This window comes from Silurus meridionalis, chromosome 1 (genome assembly GCF_014805685.1).
Source record: "Silurus meridionalis isolate SWU-2019-XX chromosome 1, ASM1480568v1, whole genome shotgun sequence".
Lineage (NCBI taxonomy): Eukaryota > Metazoa > Chordata > Actinopteri > Siluriformes > Siluridae > Silurus > Silurus meridionalis.
Window position 1 is genome coordinate 15,267,325 of NC_060884.1, and position 17,140 is coordinate 15,284,464.

Genomic DNA, 17,140 nt, shown 5'->3' on the forward strand with positions numbered 1-17,140 from the left:
TGTAGTGGTGTAGTGGTGCGCTGAACTCGTGTGCTTGCGAGTTCCAGGAAATTCAAGGTGTAGTGATTGTGGCTGGGAGGGTCCCTGTGCGGCTCAAAGTTCACACCTCAGCAGGACAGTCATCTGTAAACAGTGAGATAATAGCACGAAGGGGATTTTCACAAGTGAAAAAAACGTGACATGAGCAATATAGCGACAAGGTTGTGCATAAAAAAAGGATCGTAGATGACAAAGCAGGTTATATTGATTTTGTGTAGCTTGCTTTACTATGGCATGTACAGTAAGCTACGGTAAGTACTGCATGTGTGCATGGCTGTGTGGGTGTCTGTGTGTGTGTGTGTGCATGTGTGTGTGTGGGCCTTGGGGGTAGCTCCTCGTGGAGGCCCCAGGCAATCCTAAGCTAGGCTTAAAGCCAGTCAACTCTGCCACTGTTTGCTCAGGACATGCCATAGGAAGCTAAGACAACTGGCTGTGTTTGCCCAACCCTGCTCTCTCTCACTCTTTCTCTCTCTCTTTCTCAATAAAGCCCAGCAGTGCATTCCTCTCCTCTCCATCCATACCACTTGCTTGCTCTGTTTATTTATCCCATATTCCCCTGCTTAGCTTATAGACTCCACATAGCTTTCCTCTCACTTCTCATAAACACCATGAAGAAATGAGAATGTAGAAGTTTGCTCAAACACAAGTCACATTCCTCCCATCTCTTCTTATATCATTAGGTTTACCATGAGCCTCTTTCTCGATCTCCATCCCCAGTGGGTGAAAGTTTGGGAAACTTTGTGGTCTTTCCTCATTAGCCGTTAGCTTCATGTGAGACTCCTGCTCTGGGTCAAGCTCTCTCGGGTACACGCCAAAGCATTTCCACATGTCCCTAGTGTTTCTCCCAGTCAAATGTTTTGATAATCGACGTTCAACTTTTTAACATTACAGGTAGTCAAACCTGCATGAAATTGTCTCTCTCTACACCCCCCAACCCCCCCAACCCCCCACCCCCTTCCCCAGCTTTTCCTCTCATCGCTGTTTTATTTCCTGATAAAAGTGGACGTCTACAATCCATTTTACACTGTTCGACTACATTCTATTATGCTCTGTGGTGACCAAAATAAATGCATATAAAGCTACATCAAAGCCAGTTATTACTTCTTATGTTCTTCTATTACTTCTGTGTTAATACTGCTTCAGCTAGTCTGTGCTTGAACTGTTGGGATTCAAAAACCACTTCAAGGTTAATAAAAACACAATCTTCCTCTGACACAAAAAAAGGCAAAAGCTAAACATCCCCTACACAAAAGCGTTGTTAGAAAAATGAAAGCGCACGCTCCAGTCGTAAAGCTAACGCACATAAAACTCCAAACAAACAACATGAAGCATTCACTGGTTCACTATATAATTATCATAATTGGAAAAAGAGCTGTTTTAATGACAGGATGAATTATTTGTGAGCAAGCGTGTGGCTTTGGAATTGCAAAAAATTAAAATAAAATGTAAGCTTCAAGCCTAAATGTGAGCAGGGTAAACAAGAGCGTTCTTGTGCTATGTTTAATCTTCTGTTTTGAATTCATTATTTCATTGCGCACGTTCCCCGAACAATGTATTCCTTTTCCATGGTAAAAAAAACAAAGTTACATTGTGCCAGTTCACATTGTTCGCAATCTAATAGAGATTTATACGAATGCATTTTTTCAGGACAGAAAAGAGTAAGATTTTTAGTTATAGAAGCAAAAAAACCCAATAAAAATAGAAAATGCTGCAAAAAAACTGAGTTAAGATATCGAAGTGAAACACAGTTCAAAAGCTTGAACTACAAGTTTGCAGATCTCGCTGAAAAGCCGCAGATGAGAAAGGTCTGCGAGCGGGTGGGCTAAAAATAAAGCATGCAGTTTCATTGTATTTATGTAACGCTTCCTTTAAAAAGTCCCTCATCAAAACTGCAACGACAATGAGAACGCCGATTATTTGCTGGGAAGAAAACACACCATCAGAGTATGTAGTGGTAAAGTTGACTAAACCCCCCCCCCACCACCACCACCACCACCATCCCTTTATTTTTATTGTTTTTCGTCTAAGCTGATTCTGATTCCATTTATTTTTTATTGAAAAATGGTGGCAATTATGCAAAAAAAAAACCAACCACAAGAAGCTGATAACTGCCTGCTTTTACTTGGACCTTTTATTTAATTACCTTTATTTATTTCCCCTAAAATGCCTTGTGAAACAGACCTGAAACAACTGGAGGCTCACAAGGGTAGAACAGCAACAGCCGTAAATCAAAGGAAGGCCATTAGAAACCTGTTATCTGCCCTAAGTCAACATATCTAGTGTCCATTCTGGAATTACAGCAGCTCCACATGCCTCACACACACACACACACACACACACACACACACACACACACACACACACACACACACACAAACACATGCACACACACATATACATAGACACACATACACACATGCACACACGCACACTTGTGCAGGGGTTAAAACACTTCCTGACCAAAAAGTGCAATACTGAAAGCCACATACACGTGGGTGACAAAGAACCTGTGCTCACTGCGAGATGCCATCCTGTTTGGTTGAGGCTCTGCTGCCACAAAGATATTTCCCATTTTAAACATAGCCAAGAAGCCATATGTACCAGATGATCCAAAACAATGGCTTTGCCTATAACTCGCATAGATTTCTTTTCATGTCCATGGCACCAGTGTGAACCGGTTCCGCACCATTACAGCTCCACCATTGCTATTTCATCACCTTTTTTTTATACTTCAGAAAGTAATATATATTTTTTTAAATGCCAAAATTAAACAAGAACACTTGTATGCGGCAGCCATGCATAGGATTCTCCTGAAGGAGAAAAACAATTTTAAGCCCTCTTTAGCTTTTTATTCTTAGACAGAGCAGACATCATTCAGCACTTTATGGGTTCTCGACCACGCTGGGTGGATTAGAACAATAAACCTCTTTCTTTAGAGTGACAGTCGGAGTGTGGCAACATCTGGTGGCAGGGCTCATTTGGGTTTCCACACCACTGATTGACATTAGAGTCATCTGAAAAATAATGTGGCCTAGAAAATATCTTGTCAAGCCCTACCGTCTCTAACCCGCCATTCCTTTCTCTTAGGTTTCCACCCTAGTGATTGACACTGCAAAATAACCTTCCCTTTCCCACCGAACGTTCACCTTCCCCCATTGATATAATGAGGAGCAGGGGAAATATAATGCATAAAAGAGGGGGTTGCTGTCGTAGCTACTGCTGAACCCATCACCACTTCCTGGAGTGGGTGGGGGTGTGTTAGAGCACCACCGCACACCACTGTAGCTATAAGGCGGATGGGTAGGAAATGCAGGCCCACATCAAGGACCGATTGATCCTGATCAAAGTGCCCTAAAAACAATGAAGGTGACCTAAATTAATACTTCATTTCGAGGTCATACTCAAACTTATACTCATCACGATAAATAACGCACAATTAACAATTTGATTATATAGAGCCGAAAATAAGAAAAACAGGAAAATGTGGATTTCTACCATTTCGGGTTTAAAGACCCACAACACACAATTTGACACACAACAATCCTTATTATTATAAAAAGTGCCTCATCTCCTGTTTTAACAAGGCTTCTATGCAAAAAAAGTAACAGTTAACAAGTCTTGTATTGTAATACAATTATAATATATTATAATTAAAGTAAACATCACTGCATATCATGGCAGCGTATAATCCTGTCAAGGCGATTAAGGCTACATTGTAGATACCGACTCATTACTAATCGTACTGCCACGTTGCATTTCAAAGAATTTGACTATGAGTGAAACAACAAGGGTCAAAATAAACCGACTATTCAAACTGCATTGTTAACTTCGACGGTAAAGCTTTTACATTGTTATCGCTCTGATTCACATTCAGCCACTGAAATCAGAGTGCATTCTCGTTAGCGACAGGTATTTTGGTCTCGCAGCACCTGCAGCTAAGATGCTCTACGTTATGAGCTGTGAGATCTTCTCTCAGCAAGCCTTGGCATCTCAACAGATGATGAAAAAAAGGCTTTTTCTTTTTTACCTCTGCTATTTCAGCAAATTTTCAACAGAAGTCCATAGCAGTCCTTTTTTTTCTCCCCCCATGTTGGGGAATCATTATTATTTACAGTGTGCATTAGTGAATCAGTCTGCTATTCAGCGTCCAGCCAGCAGCTATTCAAACCCGAGGCCCCTGCTCACAAGGGCTCCAACTCTGTCTTTCTGCCAAGGCCAATTAGCGCAATGCTGGGCTAGCACTCCCACTGCTACTGACAAGCCTTTACAAAACAGCAGCTACATGAAGCTAGTTTACAGGCTTCGTGTAGCTGGATGTAGTGTGTGTCTGAATATTATACTGATTTTTTTTAACACTGGCCCTGCTTTATATTATGTACCTCTACATAAAATGAAGCAGGGCCTGTGTTTAAAAAGAAAAATCAGTATAGTGTTTAATTACTAGTGTGCACTTCAATTTCTCGCTGTTTTTCGCTAACTATGTGCAACCAAATAAACAAACAAATATCCCACACTATATATAGAAACAAGGCTGGGGCTGATTTCTATCTAGCCCAGACCACAGACTAATGCAGTGACATTAATCAGTCCTATCAGCGACAGCCATGTCAGATGGTTACATAGAGCGAAACGCCCCATAGCCTGCTTCGCTTAAGCATCCATAACACCTCATCAGTGGTGATCGAGAAGGCGCCTGTGAAATATAGTCATGGGACGTAATGAATGGGAACGAGGTGGATTATTATCATCCTTTATTCGCAAATGGCTTTGGAGGAGAAACCAAAAATAGACTGACAAATCGCATACTGTCCAGTCAAAGTACAAAAAGAACAGATGACAAAAAACAGAATGTGTCGTAAGATGCTTTTTTCATAAAGAGTTAGAAGAATCATCTGTTCACCCCGTCTGGTGTTTGGAGGAAACTTGGCAAAGAGCCAGTAGGGGCTCACAGTCCTGAATGAGTTAAAACCAAATAAAAAAAAAATCACAAATCTGATCTGTCTCCAAGCGTAGTGTGATGGTGTGTGATAGTTTACTTTACATCATTCTTATTATGCCACTGGTGAGACTTGTATGTGATACAATGTATTACTCAACTCTAATTGCATTGCTAGTGATAGATAGTTCAGCCATTCACATTTTCACAGATGAGCAAGTATTATGATATTTATAGATTCAAATCTCTACAAATATAAAATGCCACAAATCATACATGCTTTTTCCATACTGTACCCCCACACAAGTAGTTACGAGCTCCAAAAATTGCTTTACGACTGTGATTTCTTTCACGAGATCCATTGAAAAAATGAGAAAGAAAGAGGGGTCATGCCTTGAATTTTACACCTTGCAGCTGTAATTAAAAGTTAATCAAACTTAAGATTGACCCCATTTGCAACTCACCTTTCAAAATTCACCCACTGACACTGGCGCTGCTACACATCTTTGTTTTTGAGGTGTGGAATCATCCACTTTGAAAAAGCAGAATTTTAAGACCGAGATATGCACGTCACAAAACTGCATCGAAGGGGGAAAATCTGTTCTGCTGAAAATTTTCCAAAACAATTTTTTATGATTAGTACTACTACTATTAAACATAATAATAAATAATTGTTTGTAAATATTCCTTTACTATTTGAAGATTTTATTGACTATGGTATCATTCCTTAAATTTATACATTTACCTACTTTGTGTCCTTATATACAAAGTACAGCGTCTCAAAAAAAATAACAGGAGGTAAATCAATTGCGAGGCTTTTCATAACTTACGATACTCCCATATTTTGGGCTCAATCTACTTTTTCTTTCATATGAAATACTAACAATGATCAAATACATCCACTCATATCTAAAACATACTGTTTTACTGGTAAAATATTTCCTTTAATATTTTCCTGTACCAGACTTGACTTTGTGTTACTGATCATTTAAGCACAATATCTTTAATTTAATTTGCTGAAGTGTTTCCACTTGTGCAATTGAATTGTATACTGCTATACTTGTAACGAAACCCACCACATTTATGTAAAATATTAGCCTGAAAGTCCTTTCTGCTTTCAAGTTTCAGGTGTGGGTTCACAATATCAAATGAGGAATGAAATAAAGCATGTTCTTCATCTTGTAAACTGATAATATGGACTATAAAGCTAAAGTGGCTGACAAGGTGAACAACAACAGTGTGGATTTCAGGCAATTAGATTACATGCGCCTGTTGCCATGCTGGCGTGCCAATGCTGCCCACCGAATTCTTAAACTAAAATATTTGGAATGGTTTATTTGAATGATTTTCAATGTATTTTATGCAAACACGGAAATGCTAAGCTTTGGGCATATCAATTAAGCAATGTTATCCGTTTGTCGAAAACAGGGAGATTTTGTGTAACAAAGAGTTTGAAACAATTTAACATGAGTAATATGTGTTTTATAAAAGGTTTGAGGACAAAACTGAAACTACTAAATAAGTGCCTGAGTGAAAAGAACAAATAATAGAATATAAATCTACAGGCCTGGAGTTTTTTTTTTTAACTTCAAAATAGAAAAATTAGTGCTACATAAACAGGACCAATTCAAGATGCTGTTGGATGCTTTGCAGCGTTTTTTCTGCATTTTTGGCAATCAAGAAATTGCTATTTAAGTGTGCAAATGCTGACATTATTCATCACACTTTGATGGTTTTGGTGGCCCTTTATTTTAGCAAAAAAAAATGTCAACCAGAACTGATATATTAGTCAGCTGGCTGCATCAAATCGAGAGGGATCAATGATGTGGACACTTTTAGTTTCCGGGAACCATAAGGTCGGCTCATGCCCCCGCATCTCTCAGCCGTGTGGAGTAACACACACACACACACACACACACACACACACTAGAGCATGGCTCTGACTCATGCAGAATGCAGAGTTCGCACCATGGGAAAAGTGTCACCAGTCGTAGGGTACGCATCGTAACATTTCACTTTTCCTCTTAACTGCACACTATGTGGTTTACTACTCGTTTCTGAGCAAAACACCTTTATACTTCTTTTTTTTTTTAAATAAGTATGAAAGGTATAATTTGCACACTGCAAAATATGTGACAACATGTAATTTGGCTTAGAGATAGAGATTTACAAGTAATTTTTTTTTTTTGGACGTTTTATCTAGCATTCTTGAGAGCAACCGAATCATTTTCACACACGACGAGGACTTCGATAACTGTCATTTGAAACTCATAAATATTCCTAACGGAGCTGAGCCTTTTTTTTTTGCCCCGTGTCTACCTTTTTTCTTTTTCTTTGCTTTATAATACGAGTGGTTTAGCTCTTTGCCTGGTGAGCACAGCAAGCTTCTCTCCAGTCAGAATGAATAGGTAACCCTTAAATGCAGTCAGTTAGTGTGTCTCTCTGTCAGTTAGACTGCTTCTTTCTGCCTAATTACCCTTGCCGTGTGTAAAATGGAGTGCTGTGGGCCAACAATTGCGTTGTGTCTGCCTCGCTCGTAAGTTGGTCGCGGGTAAAAAGCATTGCCAAAAGAATAAATGTAAATGGCGTATCTTATATTTGCACAGTGGTTGAGTCATAGGGGAGGGGGAAAAGCATATTGACTGTAAACATGGTCGTAGGGAATCAGTTTAGGAAAAGAGGAACAAGCACTTTTCACTGTACATGAAAACTGAACAACAGTTTACTTGCTGATAGCGAGTGCAACCAGCTGGATGGAGAGCAGGAGGATAAATAAAAAATTAAAAAAAACAACAGAAGGCTTGTGCAGAGCAAAAATTTAACTGAATTTTGTAGTGTAGGGAAAGAAGAAGGTATCAAAATATAGGAAACAGACTGGTTTGTCTGTGTGTGTGTGCGTGTGTGTGTATGTGTGCGCGTGTGTGTGTGCGCGTGTTAAATCAGTACGATTGTACACCTGGGGCTTATTCCCATCGAATCATATGCTCCATAGATCTTGCCTCAGGGTGTATTATCAATGTGAGCACATTACACACACATGCACGCACACACACGCACACACACGCGCGCACACACGCACACGCACACACACACACACACGCACACAGACTGACGCATTCACACAGTAGCATGCATTATTATTATGATTAGTCGGCCAAACCCATAGTGCTTGAAACCCTTTTGTTTCTAGGAGAAATTTTTCTACTTCATTTTTAATGATTTTCCTCTGTTAGCGAGATTCATGCAGACCAAACTGCAGGTCATATAGATAGGTAGGCTAAGCAAGAATGATGCGTCTCATGAGCCTGATGGTGGCTTTGTATGTTTGTGCTTTATATTTTAGCCCAAATCTCGAGAAGCGGAGGTGCAGAAACTATTTTTTTCCTCTGATAGCTTGGCTTAACAGAAAACAACTTACAAGTTGCACCAGTAAAACCCATCTACTTCGATTTTGAGCTCATTTGTATAAAATGCAAAAACCTATGCTGGCAATCTTTTCTTTTTTTTTTTGGCATAATCTTTGGTAATGCTGGTGTCAAAATGCTTGCCAAAATCTGAAGCTCAATTATAACTCAAATGGTTGCTCGGACCATTACTATTATTATTATTCGAATTATAATACTTATGATTGTTCTTGCCGTGTTTCCATTGTAAATAATGAAATAAGTCGTCAATGCTTCGGCGGTCTGTATTGATTTTATTGACATTGAATGTTGTTACATGTTTTAAACATATAAGCCATATATTAACACTCTGGTTCTGTGCTGTGCTACACAGTTCCAGTAATTGCTCTGCTTGGAGTTATTTTTAGTTGGCTTAAGTGGACAAGTAAAAGCTGCAGAGAGAAACAAAGAGAAATAGAAAGAGAGAGAGAGAGAGAGAGAGAGAGAGAGAGAGAGAGAGAGAGAGAGAGAGAGAAAGCAGAGGTTTGAGTAATGTGCTGAGATCACTAATGGGCCTTCAATGTATCCTTAAATGAATCAAGGTCTTTTACAGTCATCAGGCAGGTAAGAGAGACGCTGTCATTCCCACCCCCTCACTGATTAGTGATTCAGAAATATATTGAAAGTGTCATTTAAAGTTTGCTGAAACTTTATATTGATGGGATAAACTGGGCCATATGCTTTAAGTTGGAGACTGCTATGCAATTAAAGCAGGGTTGGGGGGGTTGGATTCATAATTTGCGGCTGTTCGATGACTTCTCCTTAAGTTATATCCAGCATCACGTGAAACGAAAGCGCATATTTGTTTAACATAGGTACTGTTTCTCCTATGCTTCATCATACAGTGGATTATGTCTCAAAATATGATTTCCTGTTTACTGTAAATGTTTGAAAATACACTTCTCCTGCCACACTGTGCTCCAAATATGCTCGCTAATGGCCAAAAGTGGTTGAGCGTGCTCGAAACCATTGATTAATATTGTTGAACTTGGCAGGGCTGATTATATTAGTGCTGTGTTTGCTTGATTTTGTCTCATTTCATCTGAAGGTTTGTATTGTAGTGTGTTACGGTGCTATACAATAGGGTTAGAAGTAGGGTGAGTGGTGGGGGTGATGAAGGTGGAGGTGGTGGTAGGGGTGGTGGTGGGTGTATGTTTGGAGGCTGTTCTTGAGGTGAATGAAGAGAGGGGGGCTTCTCATAAACTTTCCAACTTCATTTTTTTTTGCGAAGTGAACAAGCCCGGGGCTATATGCACAAATCATAATGCATTCAGCAAATATTCTCTGGACAAAACATGCATTTATGAAGAGATGGCCTTTACTGGAGGAATGCATAGAGAGTATGCTTAACAAACAATACACCCACACACGAGAGAGAGAGAGAGAGAGAGAGAGAGAGAGAGAGAGAAGATATAAAATGAATTTGTGAGAGATAATAGCTTTCTATATTACCACTGTACAAAATGGTTGCCACACTGCTGTAGCTGCAAGCTAATCTCAGTCCCAGCAATACTGAGTTCAACATGAACGCATAGATAAACTGCAACTGAACAGATCAAAATAAAAAGAAAGGAGAAAGGAGAATGCCTGCAGATAGACTCCAGTTTAGGTTAGTCTTGACTGTGAAATGTGCATGGGCTCGAAATATACAGCACAGCACCTATGAAACAATTAGTAGAAACGCATGGCTTTTTGCTTCCAAAATCCTACCACTGCATGCATATCACAGGATGCATGACATAAGCGCTCGAATGATCACTTGACTGCCTGTCGTCTATTTATCACTTCCTTGGTGACTGCATTTGAATGGTTTGCGATGATAACAGTGCTCAGTGTTTTATTTTAAGGCAAGCCAAAGTGAGCTATACTACATTAGGTAGAGACAATGCTAAAAAGAGGTTTATTATAAGAGGCATTTAGAAAGTTTTTCTTGTGCTTATGAACTCTAAGTAGGTTAAGCTACTTATGTGCATGCAAAGTTGTTTCTTTTTTTGTGGCAAACATATTTAACAGATTCTTGCGCAGGACCTTTATTAGAAACCAACGTGTGTATCTGTTCCTTTGTATGATTATGCCACTCTCCTCCAAATGCTGCTGCTGACAGACAATTTAAATTTCCTACAGCAACAAGCAGTCCATTATTTCATCCTCGACCACCCACCACTTTCAGGTGAGCTAGCACAGCACAAAAGAATCCACGGTATTAATTCTCGGCCTAATTTCTCCTTATAACGTGGGGTTTCCTCCATACCCGCCATTTCCACTGCAAGATCCAGTGTACAAAAGTAGATGTTAGAACACGGCAGCTAGAGCACATTAACATGTTAGCAACAGGAAATGAGAGCCGCCCATTATAGTTGGCCTAGTTTTGCAGAACCATATCCGGTTCAAGGGATGCCACAGATCCCAAATGCATATCTCAATGCTCTTATTACACACATGCAGGCTCCTATAGGATGCACAACCTTCCAGGCACATTTTGAACATTTGCTTTATTAAAGCAGGCTCACATAAAGGGGCCATTGTGGCCGAGAGAGAGCAGAAGTTTCCCTTCAAATTTGCTGCATAATGTCCACTTGAAGAAAAAAAAAAAAGATCATTTTTCAGCATGTGCAGTCGGCATACTGTACCCTCTCTGGCTCGCCGGCTGATCTTTTCCATATGTTCCAACCCACAAGCTAAACTCTGCGACACACTTCTATAAACACACATCACCAAATTATGAGTTACTTACAGGGGGAGATGTGGAGTTTTAAGTGCACTACCATAGGGTGAAGAGCAAAGCAAATACAACTCATACATCAAGGCCTTCTATCCATTTTGTATCCTACATCTCTCTGCTTATAGTTCTCTTATGACTTTTTAGTTATCATTGCCCTTTGTCTGAGAGACTACATCTGCCGTGCTCACGTTTTATTCGGTGCTCAGCTCTGGAAAGTTTAAATATAACTGCTCTGTGGCTGTGATTTGGAAAACAAAATGTCCAAAGACTCCAACTTGGATGTGACCATAGTACGAATTACCATTATACGCACACGAGCAGGGAGTCACCAGGACGAACCACCGACAACTGACACGACGTGATGGGTTTGGTGGCAGATCGATCACAGATGCCTTTGTGCTTAATGTGCTGCCCTCAGAACGGCAATTCAAAAGCAATTTCACCGCTGCACCATTCAGCTCATTAATTAAAATATGTCCTTGGTCTTCAAAGAGCAGCAGCTGCAAACCATAGAAATAAAGCTATAACAACAGACATGTTCGTTGTTCTACATTATATAAAAAAAATACTGTCTGTTGGAAAGATCGTAAAGCATTCATGCCTTTACCTACATGCAAGAGTTGTTGCATTTTTTGTTTAAGGATTTGATACAGTACAGCATGCTTGTTTTATGTTTTTATTCAGATATACACAAATTGTGCAAATACGCAAAGTGCATGCAGAGCTTCCAACTAATGTTCTCCATCACTTCTACAAGCGCGTGATGACTTGGCTCACATTTGAAACACATCTCAACACCGGTTATGTGAATATGTTTGGTTTGGACCTGAAAGCTGAAGAAGTTTGAACTCTTTACACACACCGGCTTTAGTTCTCTGAACACCACGTGAGTGAAGTGTGCACTTTCTAACTCATTAAAGCAAAGAAATGATATAATACAATTAAATTAAAAAAAGATCCCATCCTTGAAGGAACATCTAACCAACTCACAAGCTGTTCGACTTTAAGGCCCTGGGGCGATACACACTCCGAACACACACGTCTATTCTCATCTCATATTGCAATAACGTGGATTAGCCTACGCCCTATGACTTCTGCACATGGCCCAGAGACACGAGTCTTCTCAGTGTCGTTCTGAGTTCAGCATGTTGCTATTATTATTATTATTATTGTTATTATTATTAACAACACTATTCTTGTGTGCAACAAAACAGGTGACAAAAATAGAGCGCGCGCTCGCCTGCTTGGTCATACGGGATATATATAAATATATGTATATATCATGATGAAGATGGTGATGGTGGTGGGATCTGGGGGAGGAGGCGGGAGGATGAATGAAACGTTTTATTGTGTTGGAATTAAGGTTTAAATAGCGTCCTGTGCATTGCACATTGCCCTCCGCTGACCAATATGAGAATCCGATTAGCTGAGAGGCGGTTAGAAAAGAATTAGACGGCGCGGTAATGAATTGCCGGACTCGGCTCGCACGTGGAGGCTCGCCTACGTCACTTTCGCAGGGCTCGAGCGGCATCAAGTGTAAAGCTGAGCATCATGGACCAAGAAGAGCATGAAGTCAAGGAGAAATAGCACCCATAAAAAAAACCCACACCAAAAAAACACAAAAATACGCAAATGCACATTACTATTTTTAATATATATATTTTTTTTGCATGCCGAAACCTGCACAAATTTTCCCTTCGACACAATACTGTTCCTGTATGCAAAAAAAAAGTTTCGAGACGAGCGGGCGCGTGGAAACTCGCGCGTCTCGTGCAGTCTGATCCTCTCACGTCGGGAGCCGCGGTTTCCGTCTCCAGAGGCTCGACGTCAAATTCAGCCACGCGCCCTTGTTGTTGTGCCACCAATTAGCCAATAGCCAGAGAGCAGCGCGCGCTCGCCTTTTCGCCTCCAAAACAATTTCATCCGAAGCCACTCAAACGCTTGGATTGCTTTTTGGAAACTATTCACATCCCATCTTCGTCCCGGACCACGCGTTTCGTGTATGCATGCATGTGCATGTGCATGCGTGTGCGCGTGTGTGTGTTTGATTGCCTTTTTAAGACGGACGCGTCTCGCGCGCGCGTTTTGTAATTGCGACCTGCACACCTAAAGGAACAATAAGGAAGGTAAAAGAAGGTACGGGACCCACCGGCCAGCTTTACAACTTCCGCACACGGAGTTGAGCCGCGCGGCATGGACGCACCAGCAGCGCGTTTCGGGAAAAACGAGGAAAGAAAGTAAGTCGGGAGCGCGCGACGGAGGAGGAAAAGAAGATGAAGAAGAAGGAGAAGATGCAAAGCATGGTTGCACTTTGGGGTATTACCTTGTTGCAGTGATAATAGTCCAGAGAGGCGAGGCTGGAGTCGGTGGATAATGTGCAGGAGCCCACGCTCGAAGGGGGTGCTGGATAAAATCTCACATCCATCGCCCGCTCCGCTCCACTGAAGGCATGAAAACAGGTTCAGCGTCTACGAGTCTCTCTCTCTCTCTCTCTCTCTCTCTCTCTCTCTCTCTCGGGCGCGCGCTTGCTCTATTGTTAACCCAAACAAAAAAGAAACAGAACGATTGAAAGAAGAAAAAAAGGGGTTGAGTCTCTCTCTCTCTCTCTCTCTCTCTCTCTCCAGGCGCTCTTTTTTCCTCACATCCGTTCGCGGTTTTTCACTTCAGCACGAATAAAAACACAGATCAGCCGCTCTATTTATGCCTAAGGTTAATGCACTGACTTCTGGATGTGTTCACCAGGACCGAGCGCTATTCAAAAATACTAATAATATTTATAATCATAATGAAGTTCACTTTCAGAAGGCAGGAAATAGTGCACTCTGCTATTCAAGTGAATGATAAGAAATGAAAAAGAGAAAAAGAGCAAAACTTTAAAGCTGACAACTGCGTGCGTGTGACCTTTTTCACGAGCACGGCGCTGAGACCCGTGCTGCTCGCGCGCAGTGAACGGCTTTGGTATTAAATTCACACACTCGGGGTGTAAGTAGCTGGAGAACGCGTCCATGCGCTCAGGCTCCATTGGGAAACGCCAAGCGACCTCTGCCGACGGGAAAAGGAACAGACCGAGAGAGCGAGCATGAGAGATGGAGAGAGAGAGAGAGAGAGAGAGAGAGAGAGAACGGGGTACCAAGCTTGACAATCAATCATCATTAGCGGAAAGTAAAACCGGAAATGGACAGTACATCGAATGAACAAGTTCAAGACAAACATGGCTGCACTGGGATTTGCCCAATCAGTGTGCCCAATCTTCAGGATTTGCATCACAGGAGTGCATTCACGTTTTGCACACGCTCGTTTGTGACATATATCTTTAAACTGGATCATATTTCAGCAAGATTAATTATTTATGCCCAAACTGTATCCCATATACCAGCTCATATACTCTAATCCCTGTATCAAAACATGCACCTGTACAAGTGTCAGAGATATGCTCACAGGTCCTTTATTATTTACAATATGATACATTTAAGATCGTGATCATGAAGTTGGAGCTGTTTGATAGATGTAATTTCTCCCATTTCAATCTCATTTAATATCACAGTCCAGGTAACCACAGTATCCAGGTGCTGGAAAGATGATATTTTATAGTTTCGGGTGTGGATTTTGAGCCAATTAATTTAATCATGGTTTTGCTTTCACATGAGCAACTTCTAACCACCTGTGGTTTTAACACTTATCTAACTAACACGTAGACGCATAGACTCGCTCGTAAGATGTTAAAAGTTGACCAGGAAAACTTGATGAATTTAAAACTGAAGTACAGAATCAGGTAGCAGCAGTGCAATCTTTCTAGGGGTGTTATAATAAAGGAGAGGGTTGTGATATGGCATGGCATGTTGGGGCATTGCCCAACGAAAGGCATATAGTCTCTGTTTTGGTAAAGGTGCTCCTTGTTTCTTTCCCCAAAATCCAAGGATCAGATTCTTTAAGTACATTTACATGTATGAAATTCGGTAAATGACCTTATCCTGAGCAACTTACAATGATTATTAGCTTAATTTTTTTTTTACGACTGAGCAATTAAAGGTTAAGGGCCTTGCTCACGGTCTCGGTGGTATCTTGGTGGTGCTGGGATTAAAACATCTTAACCACTGAGCTACTACTTCCCCTGAAAGTGAAAGCACTGTAAGTATCCCTATAGGCATGCACCAAGCCATCAAATAATGCGCTAGAGTTTTGCAGTTCACATCTACACTAGGGTATACAGTGTGTGGCGGCCAATGCATCGATACATAGTGAGATCACGTCCCCTTTAAACCAAAAACTCAAAACTCCAGTCTCAGTTGGTTAAAGGGGATGTGATCTCACTATGTATCGATGCATTGGCCGCCACACACTGTATACCCTAGTGTAGATGTGAACTGGACAGTGTCTAATGGTCCTGAGAAGAAAGGTTAGTGTTTTGAGAATCAGGTAGCAACTTACTTATCACATTTTTATGCATCTGAACAGTGAGGGGTTAAGGGCCTTGCTCAAGGTCCCAGTGGCATCTTGGTGGTGCTGGGATTTAAACTTACATCTTTCTGTGTAAAAGTCCAACATCTTATTACCTGATCTACCACCTCCCATTAAGTAAGAAGCACAGTGAGTGAAAGGTTTTGAGAATGAGGTAGTGACGAAGTCCATGTCTTTCATGGAACAAGGTATGCAAAGCCTGTGTACTAGGAGTCAGGCTCTGGGCTGCAACAAATCTTTGTTGATGAACATGATGGTCTACACTGTGCGATCGCAGTTCCAGACCCGAAAAAAAAGGCCACCATATCTGTTGTCAGCAAACTGTGCTTTCTTGACTTCTTACTATGCATATTAGTCATAACTGGATGTGGTCATTGTGACTGGCAGGTTGTTTGGGTCAAATTTGACTCTGCATCATGTTCTAAGTCCATCAGCCATTCATATTTGGGTAAGCATCAGTATTGTCAGCACAGTCAGCGCAGGGGATGTCTAAACGACAGACTGCCCCTTTAATATGACTAATACCAAAGCCTTGACCACATGGTGTCCATCTTCAGAGTTTAAACGCTGACTTTTTGAGTGCGTGCCTTGCAGCATGGCTCGGGTCATCATGCAGTAGTTGTTGTGGATTTGGAAAAAAGCCACTCAAATACTCTAGCAGTGTGTAGCTCCAGGTCCACTGGACAGTCACACAATGGGGTGCGGAAATCTCAGACCAAGAAAAAAAAACTCTGGGGAAGAAACTAAGCTGCTGGTAGAATGTAGGATTTGTGGCCCATGTTGATGTGTTAGCAATCTGGCTCACATCTCAAGCACATTTTCTCGGTGTATGTCATTACGCAATAATTAGGAGCTAATAAACATCCCCATTTATTACGCTGAGGAGAAGCAAATCCTCCGCAGCTGCCCTGTGTTTGAAACGGTGCACCACTCCCTATACAAATGCACTGCGGCGAGTCTGTATGTAAGCTATTCTGGCGGCGAATCAAATGTTTCACTTTGAGCAAACCAGCCAATATATGTAGGAAATATCTGCAAAGCTTTTTTTTTTCTTAAATGGGTGTTTGTGTGTCTGCTGGCATGGGTGAGCTGCTATTGTCATCACAGTGGGATGCTTGTGTTCTCTCTAGGATAGTGCATGTATATCAAGCTTCTTTTTATGCAGCATGTAGTGTCCATGTGTGTGTGTGTGTGTGTGTGTGTGTGTGTGTGTGTGTGTGTGTGTGTGTGTGAGAGAGATAGGGTCCTGGAGTGGGAACCTGCTTAATAATAGTCACAGATGGAATACTCCATGGGTGTGTGGAACCAGTCAAAGCCAGAAGAAACAGCTTAGATGTTCATGTGTGTATGTGTGTGTGTGTGTGTGTGTGTGTGTGTGTGTTTTGTGTTAAAACCTTTAAGTTAAGGTTTTAGATAGGTTACAGTAATGCAGAAGTGTATACTGTATAGGCAGAATACAAAGACTGAATACAAAGGATGAAATCCTGTGTGTGTGTGTGTGTGTGTGTGTGTGTGTGTGTGTGTGTGTGTGCATGTGTGTGA

At 41.2% G+C, this 17,140-nt stretch overlaps 1 protein-coding gene across 6 annotated transcripts in view; it reads right to left on the minus strand.

Moving 5' to 3' along the window:
* tox2 (TOX high mobility group box family member 2) overlaps positions 1–15,315 on the minus strand; it is a 104,561-nt gene extending 89,246 nt beyond the window's left edge. For 2 of the 6 annotated variants that reach the window (XM_046851192.1, XM_046851168.1), the window contains exon 1: positions 13,464–15,314. In XM_046851192.1, the coding sequence (XP_046707148.1) occupies positions 13,464–13,565 (102 nt within the window). In that variant the 5' untranslated portion in view covers positions 13,566–15,314. Of the gene's footprint in view, positions 1–13,463 lie in introns of all 6 variants that reach the window. The other 4 variants (XM_046851175.1, XM_046851178.1, XM_046851218.1 and 1 more) reach the window with 4 other exon arrangements.
* Positions 15,316–17,140: the final 1,825 nt, after the last annotated feature.